General features: G+C 31.6%; 1 protein-coding gene across 5 annotated transcripts in view; it reads right to left on the reverse strand.

The window, feature by feature from the left end:
* Positions 1-8,736: 8,736 nt before the first annotated feature.
* The window catches only part of Neto (Neuropilin and tolloid-like), a 137,643-nt gene continuing 126,487 nt past the window's right edge, over positions 8,737-19,892 (reverse strand). For all 5 annotated transcript variants that reach the window (XM_011062573.2, XM_011062575.2, XM_087409863.1 and 2 more), the window contains exons 9-10: positions 16,081-16,218; positions 8,737-14,420 (exon numbers count right to left, since the gene is read on the reverse strand). In XM_011062573.2, the coding sequence (XP_011060875.2) occupies positions 13,392-14,420; positions 16,081-16,218 (1,167 nt within the window). In that variant the 3' untranslated portion in view covers positions 8,737-13,391. The remainder of the gene's footprint in view (positions 14,421-16,080; positions 16,219-19,892) is intronic.

Genomic DNA, 19,892 nt, shown 5'->3' on the forward strand with positions numbered 1-19,892 from the left:
GCACATATATCAAATAGCACTTAAATGTATTTGAGACTTCTAATACCCTTCAAGTACAACCGGAAGAAATTTATCTTTAGTCTTAAAAAAAAAAGAAAACTTCAACTTTCGAATGTTTTAGGATTCAAAGTTGCTAATGTGATTTAAAAGTTAGACGATAATTTCAGAGGCTTGAGCTTATTCAATCAAAATCATACAATCAATTATGTCTCTCCTTTTGTTCAAGTTTCTTTTCGTCAATGCAAAATTCGTAACGCAAACGATAGTGCATACGAACAATATCATTGTGAACTCTCGTGTCTGAATATTGAAATATTCGTGACAAATATAGTAGTTTCTCATTTTAACGAAGCACAAAAGAAAAACAAAATTTATTTTACGACTGCGCTACCTCCAGACAGAGATGCATTTGCTGGTGCAAACGAGTAGAAGATTTACGTATATACGTTTACAGGCACCCATGGAATAAGAAGTGAAATAAGAACGGATTTCTTTAATTGGTCTCTTTCTCTCTCTCTCTCTCTCTCTCTCTCTCTCTCTCTCTCTCTCTCTCTCTGAATAATTTATCCGTTATCGATGTCCGTGAAAATTGAAATTTATTCTGTTAATATCAGTAGTTGAACGAGAAACAAATGTATGTGTACTTAAAATTAAAAATTACTGTTCTATAAATATTTATATTACACATACAAGTAAGATTTCCTGGTTTTTTTTATTTCATATAAAGTAATAATAATATCTCAAGCATGTGTGTTCTCATTTCCAGTTTATATTTTGGTTTATATACACGTATCTCTAATACAGAGAGCTAGATTTACTGCAATGTCTCTAATATACCTATGCGTGTGTACTATATACTGTACACACAGACGTAATATAGAAAGTCCATTCCCGCGATTCCTTCAGCGTTACACGAACCCGCTACCTCTGATATCCTCTTCCTTCGGGAAAGCTTCGGAAATGCTTATTTTATGGCAAGACTCATAAAGACACGATCCATCAATGAGCATAAAACTCTCGACTTCGGTGTTGTAACCTGCCTGACGATAAATACAGATTGAACGAAAAGCTGCGCCCTACCGTCCGCTTTTTTCCAGTCAACCACGAGACTTCTACAGTCGTTATTCGCGAACTTCGTCACAGCTCGCATATCACTTGAATTTCTCTTGGTTCTTTGGGACTTCATCGCACTTACTTTATTCCGATTATCGTATCCTCTCGAGGAATCGTGAGGACATTTAGAAAGAAAAATGTCGCCGTCGGAACGGTTACTCTTGTGACAATGCAGTCTTTTAGTTCGTTTCAACTTGTAATAATATTAAAATTTTTATTACTTTGCATATCAATCATATTAATCACGTACTTAAATACTTGTAAATAACAATAGTATTATTAGTATTAGTTAAGTAATAAAATGCTAATAATTGTTTTAAAAAATAATGGATTTGTAAAATTCGTAAGTAAAATTAATTATTAGGGTAAATAAAATGAAGATAAGACTAAATTAAATTTATTGCGATGAAAGAATTAGAATATATACTTGTTTCCTCTCTAATTTTTTCTATTTCTTCTGAAAGATAGCTATAATTTACTAGGCGACAGAGAGTGCAGTTTTATCTTCCTGTGTAGATAACAAAGTATTTATGCATACATTACTGAATTAATCCTCCACTAGCGGATGCCAGGTCATCCGAGATCCAAACATAAATTTATTCCGTATCATTCGGTTGATAGAAAAGAGATACATCTAAAAAAATTAGCAATTTTTTAATAAAACTTTTTTAAAAATTTGAATTAAACATAAAGCAGTTTTCAGTTTTTTTTTCGTTACATCTCAAAACTATTTGAGTTTGAAATAATTAATAATGTCTACAAAAAAATTTTATAATAAAATTACCTATCTTCATTTATTTATCAATGATATTGTTTAAAAACATTTTTTTCATAATTCACATCTTCAGAATTACTTTTTATAAAAATATTATTAATTTAAGTAAGTAGAGGTTATTTTATTATAAAACTTTTGTAATAGATATTTTTTTATATCTCAAATAAATTTTGAGATATAATGAGAAAAGCTGAAAATTGTTTTACATAACATGTAATTAAAGGGTAATTTTACCATTTAAAATTGTATTTATTTGCTAATTCTGCTATTTTCTAAATTCATCTACTTATATAAGCTATAAATATACAAAATTTTATTATAAGAATTTTATCAGAATTTAACACTTTAAGGCAACAGATTGTAAACGAAATTGCAACAATACGAAGGTAATCTACAAAGCAGTGAGTCACTGTCTTCGGGCAACTGGAACGGAGTTCTACCACAAGGGAATATTCCAGAATGGAGAGAAAAATGTGTACAAATAAATCGGGATTATGTAGAAAAATAAACAACAGTCTGTAGATTAAGATGATGTACTTAGTTTTCCAATAATAAAAATAAAAAAATTATGACTCTCATAAATTTTATTCTTTATCAGAGCTATATTTTAAATTAGAGCTATATTTTTAGGATTGATTTCTTTTTATTATCTTAATAATGCTCATTTGTTTATTTAATATTTTTTTTATTAAGAGAGCACGATATGTACAGACAGTGCACTTGCAATTGTTTCATCGAACTTTGATGTTATCTTTAGCATGTAATATTAAACCGCCATGCATGCGATTCCCAAATATTCATTGTACGAAGCATAATATCAATTAAATTGGTGAATGCAGAAAAGGGATCAAAAAGTTTTTCTTCTCATTAAGTTTGAAACTGTAAATAGGTACATTATTAGCGCAATTACGGTACCTATTTCAGACTTCTAAAGGCCTAAAGACCCTAAAAATGAGCAATAAGTGCAAAAAGAAATGAGTTTCAAATTTTGATAAATGACTTGTCCTCTTTTTGTACTCACTGATTCAATTATATTCATCTATGAAACATTTTATTGATTAATATATATCTTATTCTATCTCAAATAATAATATATAAAGCAATATTTATTTAAACATTTTAAAGTTTTATCATTTATTAGTTAAAAAAATAACCTCAACACGATCCTACAAATAAAGTTTCCCTCTCGATCTTCTCGTGTTTCTCTAATAAACTTCGTGCAAATTTAACTTAATCTGTACCTGTCTGACTTTTTTCAAATTTCCTCTTTGAACTCCTCGGCGCTCGTGTGCAAGGGAGTAAGATTAATTTTCGACGACGGTAAAAATAAATTCTGACTGCGGGTACCCATAATGACAGCTATGTGATCCAATAATCCGATTTACATATGTTCTGTTTCAGAGGCGAATCTAAAGCGGATTAATCCGATATTTCGATTTGTGACATGTTACTGACTCAGCAAACAAAAAATTATTGAAAAGTATTGAAAATTATTCGTTGAAGCAATGTCGAATCAAGTTTTTGGATTTTATAAATCCCTTTTCTATCCTTAATCTGTAAAATGAGTAATTACGGATTGGCTTTTTGGTTTCTGTATCACACCCAATATGTGTATAATATCATTATCGAGGTGATATCGTTGCCTCCCAAGTAAACCCCGGTATGATATAAAAAATGTGCAATATTGCGGACAGGATAATTTTTAAACATAACTCTGGCCACGCCATAGCGTAAATTTTATCCGGAAGTCTCCCTGTCGCCGTGGATCCGTAATTTTACACTGTATAATATTAAGGTTCGTTTGGGGAGCAATGATTCATATGTATATTTGTGATCACCTCGATGCGTATTTTTCAACAACATACTACTTACTGGGATCGCAAACTAACATATTTTCATTTTTGAATTTATATGAATCCACTAGAGATCACATTATTGTGTTTATCCAGACGTATAGAAACGGATGTTCAGTATCTACAACAAAATTTAATATTTCTTTTACGGATAACGCGGAGTCGAAAATTTGATTTATACGAATTTATCCAATTCAAATACATACGTAGATTTAAAGAATAGCTTTAAGAAAAACATAAATATAAATGAAAAATAGGAATCATTTATCTGAAAAGCTGTTAAGAAAAGAAGAAGAAAGTATTTGATATAGAACTGATTTCATGTACATCATTAAAAAGATGCTATTAAGTATACATATATTAATTTGGAATGCAGTTGTATTTATCGCATCAGATTTGCATAGAATATATAAACATCCATCTAACTTAAAATTATTCTCTGAAGCTTTAACCAGGGAATTAAAAATTCACCTTTCGTTGATTTGCGCCTATATAATTTGAAAATTATTCTCTAGTAATCTAAAATGTTTTATCTTGGCCATAATCGCCATTATTATTTTATTGTATTTTATAATATATATAAATAAAGTATGTGATTATATATAAATTTATTTTTTACACGCTTCATTTTTGAAGTACAATAAAATAACAGTAATCAGATAAAACATCCAAATACACCATATTTAGCGATTTCATGCGTAATATTACGAAATATTCCGTATGCGTTTATGCTAGTTCCAGGTAAAAAGTACCTTTAAAGCTTACTAAAGGATTATTATAAAAGGATATTAATTCCATGTGCAAATGGATACATTTAGCACTATGACTTTTTAAGCCATTTCATTTATGTTTTGCATGAAATAGTAAATGTTTTCTTAACTAATAGAATTGCATATTATATATTTTATAATTTATTTTAGTTTTATAATTATATTATTAATTATATTAATCATATTATAAATCATATTATATTATAGGTATTAAGAGGGATCTAACCTATTAGATTTTTCCTTACTTATTTACTTTATTATTTAACGGTTTAGACTTACTATTATTCTAATTTTTTTATTTTCGTAAAAGAATTTCGTTTGGATAACAACAGCGAGCTATTTATATACTTTAAGATAAATTTACTTTTCTTCTGACTTGCAGATCGTCTTAGTATACTTCATTAAAGGTAAATTAAATGTTCATTTCAGGAGTAGCGAGAAGCGAAGAAAGATCTACGATACATAATTCATTTTTCTTCTTGAAAGCTCTCTTATTCTTTGCTTCATTGTTAAAGAGATGTCAACACGGCAAGTATTTGAAGACGATTTCGATGTGGCAAAATTTAATTAACTGAAATATAGAAATTAAAAAAAAATTTTACTTTATCTGATTGAGAACGTAAATTATAACTTTTAGGCTTTACATTTAATTTTGATTTTGCACATTAAACGAATTCTTCGTATTTGTAAATACAATTTCTTACTACTATCCATATAGAGAAATAATGAAATACATGTGTAGTAAGTAATTACGTATTGTATATATTTTTTGCTAGTAGATTCCATATTTTCTGATTCTTAATTTTTTATTAGAACTATTGTTGAGTTGTCTTTTTATTTCATTAATAAATAGAAATTTTATTAAAACAGTAACGAACATATCTAATTACTTCATTTTTGTTAATTATTTCGAGTTGTGTAATCCAGATTACTCCTAGTAATCTGGATCACTAATTTTAACTTCGATAAGTTTTACGCGCACTGTAGTTATAACTTTAATATAAAAAGTTTTGCTGTGCAATCCGATTCAACGATTAAATAAAACGTAACGCATTGGTATTATAAGTATATTTTATATTAGGTAGAATCTTTGTCGCAATTTGGTTATTTCATTTACATTATGAAAAAAGGAATTTGTTAATTTTTGTAGTTTGTTAATAATTATTCTTCTGTTTATTTTTAAAAATAAGAGCAAGATATATAATTTTGTAACTTACAGATGCAATGCAAATAATTTTACACGAATCACACATAATATTTTATTATTCTTAAAATTCGCTATGATTTATGGAAGAATATATAGAGTATACCTTCGTATATTTCAAGAATATTCTAGCCATAATAAATGTAAGAAACCCATTTGGATTATATTGCGAGTTAAAACTCATAACACATTACGTCGTACTAGAGATGAACGTCATTTTTCTACTGACGAATTCGTATATTTGTATGTACCACAGCTAGTAGAGACTCTTCTGTACGATAAAAATATTTAGTTAGCGTTGACAAACAGCTGGCGAAACGAATGTTAACATATGGAAGTCCGCTTTTATACAGTTTTGATAAAAAATATAATATACGTTTTTAGTTTAATTTAAAAAAAATATATATATATATGTGTGTGTGTGTGTGTGTGTGTGTGTGTGTGTGTGTGTGTGTGTGTGTGTGTGTATTTAAAAGAATATATAATAAAATTTAAAGGAAAAAAATAGAAGATATAAAGTTTTATATTGAATTATCATTAACGAGAAGGAATACGAGAGCAAGGAATAATAAAGCAAATTAAAAAATAATTTTAATTCCTGAAACTAGACTGTTAAATGTTTAAAAGCAGTAAATTTATGTGTAATAAATTACAGATAAAAAAGTATTTAAATATAATAGATATGAATTAAGGTAAATTTAAAAAATTGAACCCTATACACTTCCTTTAACAACGATTGATTTATTTATTAGAATTTATTTGAGATACTTTGATATGTTTTTTTTGGACACGGCTGTATTTGGCTGAAACACACGACCGAAAAATTGTTGTAACCACACTGTGAAAACGCCGCTTTCACCACGTATCGAAACTTTTCGTCGTTATACACGCTCAATGTCACCGCAGCAATAAATTGTGCCTCGAGTGCACCGCAAAGGTACAACGCGAGCAATGTAACTCACGCGCCATTTCTCCGCGACGATTCGACCGGCGACATACCACGTAGTCGGATCTAGTTCATGAATAGTTTTATATTTGCTATGAATAAATTCATGAAGGGGACTGCACGCGCGCGTTTGTAACCGGGAAGCGCCGAGAAATCAAAATCCCATCGGTTTTATTATCTTGATTGATATATGTATATGTACATATGTAAATTGAGTTTTTACTTTGAAGATTTTAATGTGATAGTATAATGTGTACTGTGACTAATACACACGAAAGATATAGGCTGGTACCACAATAATCAATTCTTATTTCGAAAATCATCTTAAGATGTCATACACCGATCATTGAGTTATATTAGCATCTTAAAATGGTCTTGAAATATAAAAACTGATTTTGAATACCAGTTATGATCTGTAATATAGATCTTTAATTACAAAAATTAAATAATTCCCGAGCGGAATTTTGAGGTGCAACAAGCTAAAAGTTTATTAAACACGTAAACATATATCTAGTTTTATTTTAATAAACTGAAAATAGTTAGATTATCTAATAATTAATGGAAACTTTATTTATTTCTAATAATTAAATTTGTTAAAACATTTTTTGTAGCAAATATACGACAATTTTACTAAAATAAATATTCTATAGTCATAAATGTAAATAGTATATTTATACCTGTGAATTATTTTTTGTATTTACATGTGCTCGAGATAATCACATAACAAACACAGATAAATAAATTGCAAACTTTGCAGAAGAGAAAATTACACGTTATTTTATTTTAGGAACGTATGCACAGCTAGGGATGATATCGTTATATTTTTATCACTAAATCATTATAGTATTATATCATAAAAATGTCAAAGAGAATTTATAATATAGATAAAAATGGTAATTTTAAAATACTTGGTATATTTATATACTATAGATAATATTTTATGTGTAACAGTGAAAAGCTATGATCACCATCAATCGTTTCGTGTGTGTGGTTTCTCGCATCATTTGTCTTCATTATTTGCGTCCACTCACCGTTTTATTTCGTCGTAAAGTCTCTCGGAAAAATCGTGGCAACATTCATGAAAATTACTCCATTACACAACAAACCAGACAATTCAGATACTGTCCTGTTTCCCTTCTTTGCAATAAAATTTATTCCTAGAATAGTTTTGACAGCACATGTATGTACAATATATCAGAAAATTTTGAAATTATATAATATTTATTAATACTCTTCCAAATTTTTAATTAAATTAATCATTAATCAATTGAATCATTAATTAAATTGATTATTTACACACAAAGTTGTAGTTTAACTGAAATTGAAAGACGTTATAAACAAATTTAATAAATAGACGCAAAGTTTGTTTCTTTTTATTTATTTATACAAAATAATATATTGTTATAAAGTTGTGAATGTATAATTTCATTTTCTTCATTTTCTCTTTATGAATAAAATATTAAAAATACATAAATTTCCATACGTATAACAAATAAATATAATAAATTCTGTGTTTGTAAGTATGACGCTGAAAAAATGCTGATATAATTTATACTTTGTGAATCCACTAAAAGAAATATATCGAATAATACAGTTTTTTATCTTATATATAATTATTTAACTTTATGTGTGACATTATTGTGCTTATGCGGCGAAATAAAATATGTAAAGTACAGAAAAAATTATAATATAAAACTGCGAAACTGATTTGGATGAAGTTTTGAAATGGCAGAAAAAAATTACTCTTAATTATGGGATGGAATAAATTTTGTCTGAATTTTCTCGAATTAAGTTTAAGATTAATTATGAGTCAAAACGAACGCTGAACTTGCATTTTATATTAAAGATTTAAGAATTAGAACAAGCAAAAAGTCGATAAAAAGGAGAACTTGTAGATTGCATAACACGATCATAACTCAATTATTGTAAGTACGTAGATTTTAAAAGAATAACTAAAAAAGCGAATCCTTTGTTATTGATTTCCTTCCGCTCGAAGTTGACTTACCTTAAAAGCCCGCTAAAAGCACCGTAATATATCTCGTTCAGATTAGGTAAAAGAAATTTATATAGACAGCTTATTTTTTTAAAAGTACTATATTTATAATCCGTCTCACATGTGTATCTTCTTAATTGTATTGTAGAGAGTTTATATACAAATGTGTATACTCTGTACATTCAGTTCTATACGTCAAACGTTGACACGTAATCTGTACATAAATTTCGGGTACTCGATTAGGTTTTGATTTGCAAAACTGTACTTGTGAACATAGTTTCATCGTAATAAAACGTGACTTTTACACGCTGTTGATCGATTTAATTTAATTGACTTATTTAATTAGCGATCTGGTCGTGGGTTCAGAAATCTGCGCGCGCACGGTCGAATAAATTAAATATCGAAACGGTACGAAGAGACATTTGAAGATAAATCACATTGATTAATGTGTATGGATATTGTTGTAACAATGCGCCGATTATATACGATTATACATATACATATACAAGTCACTCATGTTTTCTCATTATGACAGAAAAAAATTCGATCTTTCCCTCCTCCCGTCTTAAAAAAATTTAATTTGGATCAGATTCCGTAATACACACAAGTAGTATATATATAATTATTTTTATACTTTCTCTGTTAATAGTAACAATATTGGCAACAATAACAATATATATCATTTTTTTTTAATTAAAAGAATATGAATTTTTATCAATAGAAACATGTTTTTTTAAACTAAACATTAAAAATTAACTATTCAATAAAAGTTTAAAAAAATTAAGCTAATAATTTTAAACCAATTTTTTATATAACTGAACAATATTTAGCTATAAGTAATGGGATCATTTTATAAATAAATAAGCACAATAATAGACATATCGGATGAATAAGCAATGAGGGTAGTAGAAAGTAGGGAACGTTACAATCGATCCATATTAAATAAAGCAGTAATACAAGTTATATTTCTACAAATTTAAAGATGTATCAAGTATATAATCTTTATACAAAAAGTGACTGGAATTGGAAATTTATACTTTGTATAAAAAAATAAATGTTATATATATTCCGTATAGAAATGAAATTATATTGTATTATGAAACAGTCCAATAAAGTCAGTATTTATGTTTAATATTATAATTTTATAATTTAAAATTTTGTCATTTTATTTTAATTACAATACAATATTTTTTTGAGACATATGTATTTTTTATTAAAATAAAAATTTTAGATCTAGCTTCTAAATCGCTATCAAACTTTGACTTTCAAACACAATATAGACGAATCCGTCTTTTCTTCATAACATTTTTATAATTTTTTTTATTTTACTAACAAAAAAATACATGTAATACATCCTTGAAGAAAAGTAAGGAGACTTTGAAAAATTGAATGTAAAATTCTTTTCACTTATTTTGTCACAAAAAAATTATGTTAAAAAAACGTCATATCAAAATAAATCGTGCTCTATATATTATAAGTGATAATTTATTATTATTCATTTACACCTATTTAGTTCAACAGCTAAATTGTAAATTCTTAACAGAGAAACGGCATGTATAACGTTGTTTTTAACATTTACAAGGAATTAACCACATACAGGAATTAATAGCAGATAGTCCAGCTGAAGAGCTACTAGAGGATTTAATGGTTTGCACATAGAGCTTATATAAAGGGCATAGCGGTAACTGTGCAACGGTCATGTGCATACTCGGTTATCACGCTTGGGTGGTTATCAGAGCACGTGTGATTTCAGACGTCCCCGACGGCATTCGTAAAATAGACGCAAGGCCGCCGTGTTTGTCCGATATTCAACTCATGCCCCGGGATTCTGATGAAAATAAATAGGTACGTATCACGTTTGTGAACAGCTGCGCTTGTCAGCCGATTGGAGATATAATTTGACGTTATCGAGTGTGCGTGTGCGTATGCATGCAGAAAATCAGTAAAATATATAAATATGTCAAATATGTATATATATGTGTGTATTACGAACTATAAATGCATTTCTTGAACTGCCTGTGACCCGAGCGCGCGCAGACTCGCACGTTTCCGTAGAAATCACCACATGTAAAAATAGTTTGCCTAATATTATCGCCGTGTGTGCGTTTACACGTCATCGCGATCTTCTCTCGACGCCGATCGATGCCAGTCGCATTTCGCGGAATATTGTTAAACAATATCGAAAGGAGTAAATGCTCGAATTTACAATTCTACCTATCGTTGCATTTCAGTCGGCACATTTAGGTTTTAAATGCGGAACGTGAACACATGCCTAAAATCGTTAGAACATCGCATTTTACTTTTCACGTTAATCCTCTAGTTTGATCCGATGGATTTAAAGGAAGAATTATCGGAAAGCGGTCTTCCGGCACGCTACATGCAACGTTACTAAAGAAGAAGTATCGTTTCGCGAAGCATATCCACAGTCAAACTACGTGACGAGAATACATTGGGATATCGAAGAAACACGATGTTCTATAAATCCAGTGGCTTTTATCAAGCGTTCACTTAAATTTCTTCCTCAAACCCGCACTGATAATTTACAAGGTAAGGTACCTAGTTGATCGAAATAATTAGTAGTTTCTGGACGCACCAGAGAAATCGCACGAACCTCTTTATTCGTGGCTTTCTTTGCGATTAAGTGGGAAAGACCCGCAAGCTATGGTTTGTTTTTCTCTTCGATTAACGAGTGATTAATAGCCCTCGATTCCCTCTTCTGTTCCCGGGCGGTCTTACGTGTAAGAACGAATGTAGTTCCGTTCCTGATATGTTACGTTCCATTAAGCCCGCGAGATTTCGTAGAAATCAATAATCAGTATCGATAGAACATTTTCTTATCTTCGCTGCCTCCATTATAAGTTTAAAAAAATTGTTTGAAGACAGATTTTACCATGGTAATATTATTCTATTAAGAAAATTTTATATTGTAATAAAATAAATAAAGGTAATTAATGATCTGGAAAATTTAAAGAGACTTTGGTTCAACTTAATATATAATATATAGAAAGCTTTGCTATGTATAAGTTGTTTTTCCTTTTAGGATTAATTCTGCTGGTACAACTATATTCCGTATTGCAATTTTTAGATGTAATGTTAATTCAAAGTCATTACATTGCAAGAGAAATTATGAGAAAATATTAAAATAATCTATTAATATAAATATGTAAATATTATTAAATGTACGTTATGAAGTTTAAAAGCAAAAGAATTAAAGAATCCTTTCATCTCCCGGAATCGACGGCGAGTATTTCTCTTTTTTTCCCCTTTTCTCTATGTATATTGCGAATTCTTCAGACACTCGATTTAATCACACTTAATACTAGTCCGAAGTCTAAGCTGCGGTCCAGGACGTTTTTCACGTTTCTTTAATTCTGTCTTACTATTCGTTTATCGTACAGATGATGTGAAAGGCAGCAATTATTTATGGAAAAAAATGCATGATTCTCGATTGCTCGGAGTTTCAATTGCTTCCGTCAGGAATTTATTCACGCGACAAACTGTCGCACTTACCTGGTCCGTTCAACTGACGCAACTTTTATTTTATTTTTTTTTTTACTTTTATCTCTGCTAGCTCCAACTGTAAGCAAATGCAGTTGTCACTGTCTATTTAGATCGCACTAACGGTAACGTATCGCAGACACGGCTATATACATGATTGATGTACACTCTTCTATCGTTTTAACGACGACACGACTAACATCAAACCCGCGCTCGAGGAAATTCTTGTTTTTCTTTGAGAAAAGAACGTGATGACTCGTGAAGTTAAAGCGTGTGTATCACTGTGTAGAAAAGCACAAAAGCAGTGACGCGAAAATCGACCGTGACGTGATTCAAACTGTAAAAGAAACACTAGAAAGATATAGAAGCTCCAATCTCTTGGTCCAACGATCTCTCTGTCATGTCGATTGATCTAACAACGCATCGGAGAAAGCCGAGGGACGATCTAGCGCCGTCGAAAGAACTCTGAGTACCGACTGTTCTCCTTAAAGGTCGACCAAATCTTCTCGTAGCTCGATTAGGCCAGGTGCGATACATGGGATCCACGTTGCATCGCTCGAAGGCACTCCAGGCGATCGTCGATCGCCGCTGCGGTAGATGCGTATGCGAGAGACACCCGCAGTGCTGCCAAGAGAGAGATGGAGTCCTGCACCTAAACACAGGTACCCTGAAGCCCTCCGGTGGTAGTAGAATGGGCAAGTCGTGTAGCTTTAAGGCTGCCTTTTCTCGCCACGATCTCGAAATCAGCGAATCGCCCGCCGTTGTCCGATCGGTGCGATTTATCGAGCGCGGCGTGGAAACCGAATCGTCGAATTGAGGCTCCGCATTAACTTTGATTGAATTGGAACCAGACCCGTTGCAGTCACTGACCGATTTCTCTAATTTCTCTTTAGTTGATTTACCAGCGAGTTCCTCGACAAGTCTCTCTCCAGTAGAATGGATATGAGTCGATATGTCGCCGATTTCGGATTGCTGGCCGATGTTCGACGATTCGCGATCACAGAAGCTGTCACTGACCGTAAACAATTTCTCGTCCGATTTCTCGCGATCGAACGCGTCGCGACGCATAGATCAGGAGGAGGAGTTTGCCTCTAAGGTGGAGCTTATCGAAGTGTCGTCGTCGAGAGAACTTTGTGTAGCGACGGTCACCTTGTTCCCGCTATCGCTGCAAGTTGCTGTCGGATAATTTTGACGGGGATGGCGTCTCTTGTAGGGTTCCCAATCCCCAGGACCCCGGCGTCAGTGCGTCGCGATCACGTCTGGAGCGCTTTTCGTACTTTCTATACTGAACGGCCGTCTTTGATCTACCTCAATCACTGCTTCCGCCCGATACCTGGGATCCAGTGTTGGCTGAGGCTGACGTTTAGTAGGTGTATTACCGGAGGAGTGCTGTGATGTGCTAGACGTCGTATTGCTGGAACCATGGCCGGATCCATACATGGAACTACCGTATCTCTCGCCGGAACCTAGAGTAGCCTGTCGTATAAACTTGGGCGATTGCCGATAGACACTGCTGGGCTCTCTGCTAGGCTTGGGACTTTGAAATTTCTGGTAGGATGGGTAGTCCAACTGTTCCGGATACTGGGCAGTTTGCGGCACGGGAAGTGGATAACTGGACTCGTGTGTGGACCAGCCAGGTGGCGCTGGTATGGGATTGTGCTTCGGACAAATGCCTATACTGCCGTCTCGTCCGCGAGACGCTGGACTACAGCCGGAACATTGAGAGATATTTTGTTGCTGCGAACTCTGTTGCGGCGATTGCGAGCTCGTCTGCGAGGACTGGACGCTCTGATGAGACTGTTGCGGACTTTGTTGTGACTGTTGACGATGAAGATGAAAATGATGATGATGATTGGTCCCGTTCTGAGAACTGGGAGCACGCACACCGAAAGTCGTGAAGCCATACGGTACCATCGTGTCTGGCATTCGTGATTCAAAAAGACTTTCTCGGGTTTGACAGCAGTTATCGCGCATCTCTGGTTCTTCGCTGGATTCCTGTAGACGTTCCTGCGTAGCGTTGCTCACGTTATTACTCTGGTGAATATCGATGATATCGCTAGCATTGTAAGTCATCTCGAGGACGAGGTCTTTGGTATATTCTTGAGGTATGGTGGTAAGGGGCATCAATTCTTTGCTGGGCAAGACTTCTAAACTAGGTGACTCGCTGCCATGATCATGCAGATCCGTTGTGGAAACCGAAATTGGACACGGAGTCGACTTCCGACCCAGTTCGTCCAAACGATTTTCTCTAGATTGCCTTATATGTTCCTATAATAAAACAAAGAGAGGAAACGTGCACAGTAATACGAGTATAAAATTTATTAATCTGTAAATTCATTAATCTGTATAAAGTTCATTAATAATCAATTTATAATGTAACATTATTTTGTTAGTACAGCAATTTACAAAAATTGGTTTTGATCATAAGTTTTAACGAGTCACATGTAGATTATTTTAGTACATAAATAAATGTATTTGTTTGCGCTGTGAAGCTAATAAAAATATGCGAGAATAAATTATAACTTTGTTGATATTAAATAATTTAATCCATTGCTGTTTTTATTTCATGCATTCTATGCATATTTCCGGATTGCAGAAATTTGGCATTTATTTTTTGTGCAAAAAATAATTCAATTATAAATGTGTCTTTTAGAAAGATATATACAATTTTACAAAGGTTTAATCTCTTTTCTATAAATGAAAGATTAATGAGTTTATTGTGTCGATACTTTAATATAGATTTTAATAAAATAGAATAAATAACTTTTATTTAATAAAATATATAATTTCTTTATTATTTCATTATTTTTCATGAATTGTTTTGTGCTCTATGCGATGTGCAGAAATGTGGATTGCTAAAAATAAATTAAATTAAAACAAAAAGTATGCTTATTTATGATTTAAATTTATCATTAAAATATAATAATAACTTAATAATACATATTTTGTACAAAAAGTGAATTTATTAATATTATACATATTTCATTTTTTTTGCCACATATTCAAAATAATCCTTTAATTTTAAAAAGTACATACATATGCATACGAATAAATTTCCTCGTTCATGACTTGTTTGCACAAATGAAATTTAACACACGCTTAATAATGTTCAATTTAATACATTATATTAATGTCATATTATAATAATAAAGAGGAGGAATTTGGACATTTATAGTTTGTATTGGCATAATTATTATTGGAGAAAATGCAACTACTACATGTAACTAAAATGTCACTCGTTTACAATCTAATTAAACAAATACAATAGTTATTTAATAGCTTAATAATAAACTAAGCGAATTTATTTGGCATTGAAAAGATTAAGAATGCTTATTTGACTTTAAATATGTAAATATTTAAGAGAAACAAAGACATGTTAACGTTTCTTCATTTGCTTGTGCGGAAGAAAGCGAATATTAAGATAAATACAATTTCAAGTAAATTGTAATGATAAAAAATACAGATGCCAGTCAAAACAATATCACATCATTGAAGATTTATAAATTTTGGGGGCACTGAAATATTACACGATCGCGAAAGAAATGTTTCGCTGATGTTGTAAAAGAGTATATTATCGTTTTTAATAAAACTTGTAACCAAGTCTCAATTGTAATCAACATTTTTCTAAATAATACGAGATCTATTATTACGAAGGGGAATATCTACGGAACAATTCTTATAAACTATCTTCTGAAAAAAAATATATATATATATGTGTGTGTGTGTGTGTGTGTGTGTGTGTGTGTGTGTGTGTGTGTGTGTGTGTGTGTGTGTGTGTATAAAACAGAAAACGTTCGCGTAAAACTTCATTTTCCGATTCCTCATTTACTATAACTGAGGGCATAATAGAGAAAAGATCGACAGAGAGAGAGAGAGAGAGAAAGAGAGAGAATTTATGATTCGCGTTGAGAAAATAAAATTCACTCACCTGGATAATACGGTGATCGCGGATGAGCTTTCGAACGCAATTGAAGACGAAGGCGAAGCTCATGCCAAATATAATTAGAGAGAAAACAACAAGGATTATGACGATGTGGTGCGAATCGATCAACCGTGCAGTCTTCTTCTGCAAGAAAATTGAATGTACCTTTAATATTTCTGATCGTTGTTTATTATATTAATTTAATGCTACAAATACAAAATTGAAATGTTATAAAGTAAATATTTTAAAATATTGAAAAAAATTTAAATTATTTTGGTTTCAATTCATAAAATAAATTGTACTGTATATTAACATATGAGTTGTCTCTGCGTATTTTATGTAAAATAATTAGATAATTAGGAAAATAGCTTTTTGTAAATTTTAATATTACACACACAAAACTTTCTCTTTTACTTTTTTCTCACATTTAATTTTATCGTGATTTTACATGCGATTTTATTATAAAAAATGATTTTATAATAAAGTACATAAAGATTTAGCCAGATACAGATTTAAAAATAATCAAATCATCAAAGTAATTATGTAGGCTAATTAAGCGATAATAAAGTTCTGACATTTTATTGCAGCAATCAGTTTCAACATCCATATAGTTGTTTAGATTATACGTCGATAATTATTTTCAATTCTGGCTTAAGTTTGATACAGGGAAAACTAGGATACCATGAAACACAAAAATTTAAACTCTCAAAGATATTTTTAAGTATAAGATTTTTTCATCTTTTTATCTTTTTAACTAAAAAATTCTGTATATATAAAAATGCATTGAATACATTTGACAAACATTTGATTGGTTTTTGGGACAAAATAAAAAACGTATTTTTTTAAAAATGATCCAAAATGTCTCCCATACCTGGGGCATTATGGATCACACACGAAAAGTTAGGTTTGTGCAAGAAATAACAATGTAAAAGTTGAAAAGGAATTTCAGTAATTTTAACTTACATAACTTAATATAGTCATTGAATATAATAAAAAAAAATTATAACTAACAAATAACTATAATTAATAGAAAAAAAATCTATACTTATATTGATCAGTGAATAGATAGAATGTAAACTTATAAAGCAAAATAAAATTAATGCTTAGGCTTATAAACTGCCATTTTAGCGTATATATTAGTATTGCTTTTGTTTTCTTATAGTGTATAACTATAGTTCCTCAAATACTCTTAATATTGAAAATAATAAAACAATATATACATATATATATATATATATATATATATATATATATATATATATAAAACAGTAAGTAACAGATAATTTATTTGTAGTATAGTAAAATGAGAAAAGATATCTTTTACTACAAAGATAATATTAAAGCATTTTTAAATAATTAAAAAATTACTTTTGCGCTACAGAAACCATTAACGACACGTATGTCTGGAGACAACAAAGTTTAATCACTGCAACTTTGATACAAAGTATAGGCAACAAAATAATAATTGTATAATACCAGTTATATTAATCTAAACACTCTGAATCGCATACGAAAACACTATCCGAGTACCTCCGAGTATTATTATATCCTTATTTAACATTGAACAAGAGTAAAATGATACTCAGAGGTAGTGTTTCCAAACTCAATCTTGGATACCCCGTCATAGTACCCCGTGACTTATGGTGCCTCTCCCTACTTGCTAGTTAACTTAGTTAAATCGTTATTTTATGTAAATACAATATGTCACTGCAATTGCAGCGTGCATTTATAAGCAATCTTGACATTGCATCAAAGCCTCGATCAATTATCAATACTTCATAATCCGCAACATGGTTGTACCAGTTAAAGATTTAAGTCAAATAAAATATCGGGAGACAAAATGACAGTATTAATTATATCACTTCGTTCCATCTAGAGCTTTTCCATGTAGCTTACGCAAGCTCCTCTCGACAATGATGTTGCAAGATTCGCACTGAATTCGTCGGTGCACCTCGACATCATGGCACGACGTTACATCTTCTTGTCATCGTCGTTCTACCCCGTTTTCAACATTTATCGACTACAGAGGTGTCGCGCTAAATGCCTTCGTGAAATTTCAGTAGAGCGTTACACATTACGCAGGAAGGGTTCAAGCGCAAAGGAGGAACTTGCGAAACATCGCGGTGCATAGAATGCATGAAGCAAGTAGGATCGACGCGATCCATCTTCGTCCGTGTCTCTCCTCGCTTCTGCCTCTTGCGTGCCATCCTTTGTCTCGTAGAATGGCGACGCTGCCGCGGATTTTGCCTGTTTGCTCCTCGTTTACTTAAGTGGTTGCAGCGTGAGAGTAACTCGTTGAAATGCTACTTTATATCGCGTTTGTTGTAGTTTAAACACAAAGTGTTTGGTACTCAACGCATTCGCAATGGATAAAGTGATTTCTCTTGACAAAGAGGAAAATAATCGTTTTAATTATTCTCTCAACAAGATTTCTTTCGTAGTAATGTAGAGTTCTCTTAAAAAGATACATCCTACGAAATCAGCTATAATTTGTATTTTTTCATTTATTCTAGATATTCTCTGATAATATTTTATACAATGTCTTTGTTAATACATACCTTTGTTTTATCCTAGAGTTTATATTTTTTGTATTTCTGACATTTAACAGATTCTTGCGTTTTATGAGCATCGAGCGATATTTCTTAAGATGAAATCGCTCCGCTGACACAGCAACCTTACCTTGCATAAAACGTTGCGAATTTGCATACTCGCGCAAGTAGTACTGCAATTAAATTATCAGACACACACTTTAGATGCGGTGAACAAGACTTCGGTTAAGTATAAGATGGATTAAGACCACGAACTTTGTAATCGCTCGTTGGATTTTCATGTAAATTCGTTTGCGCGAAAAAAACATCCAAATTTTTGCTGAAGCAAACAAATTATACACATATCTGAATTTTTTGTACTAATTAAATAATTATTGGAAAATTTTGCCTTGAAAACATAATTTGCTTAAATTTCAAAGATAAATAATTTTGGAAATTTGACGTAAAAGAAAACGTATTTTTAAACTGTTTTACCGTATGACATGTCACAGGTGATGCAAGCTATCCATCATAACAAGTGCATTTGGTAAGTTCAGCATTTGCTGACCGAGAAACTTCGCATGCGGAAAGTCCTGCGAACGTACATTACGCGACATATTGTACGCAAGTCACGTTATACATTCAATGCTTACACAGTAATAACTAATTTCACCAGGCCCGTCTTACGCGCCACTGACACAGAGTAATGTTTGTCCACATTATTGCTGTACTCGCATCCAGCTTGGAATGCACCGTTAAACTATAGAGTAATTTATATTGACGTCATATGTGTTGTCCACGTTCACCCATGTTCAAACGCATTCATTTGCTAGTTCAAAGAGATGCCGACCCCTTTTCTTCCGCTTGCGTATATTTCTCCATGTCCCGGTGGTCGCGCTATAATTTCCCGGCGTTTATCTTTTGTGCACCACCAAGTTGAACTCGTTGCTCCGACAGCGAGAACATGTTCACCTAAATCCAAAATGCTTAACGTGACGGAAAATCAGTTTGTACGAAGGTAGAATAAGTACGGTAAAATTGAAGTATTATTTTCGGGACTTATTTGTATGAAAATAATATTTAATATGTAAATGTTTCTTAACAATATTCTTTTACATAGTGTAAATCATCTAAAATTATTTATTAAAAAAAAAACAGATTAAAAGGCAACTGAGAGTAAAGGCGCGATAATTAGTGCACAAATGATTTTCAGTAAAGAATACATTTATATCAATTGTGTCTAACAGAAAAATCGTTTAGCTTTATCTAAGCTATTAGTGATATATAACA

Source organism: Acromyrmex echinatior, chromosome 9 (genome assembly GCF_024713525.1).
Source record: "Acromyrmex echinatior isolate Ae372 chromosome 9, ASM2471352v2, whole genome shotgun sequence".
In the NCBI taxonomy this organism is placed as follows: domain Eukaryota; kingdom Metazoa; phylum Arthropoda; class Insecta; order Hymenoptera; family Formicidae; genus Acromyrmex; species Acromyrmex echinatior.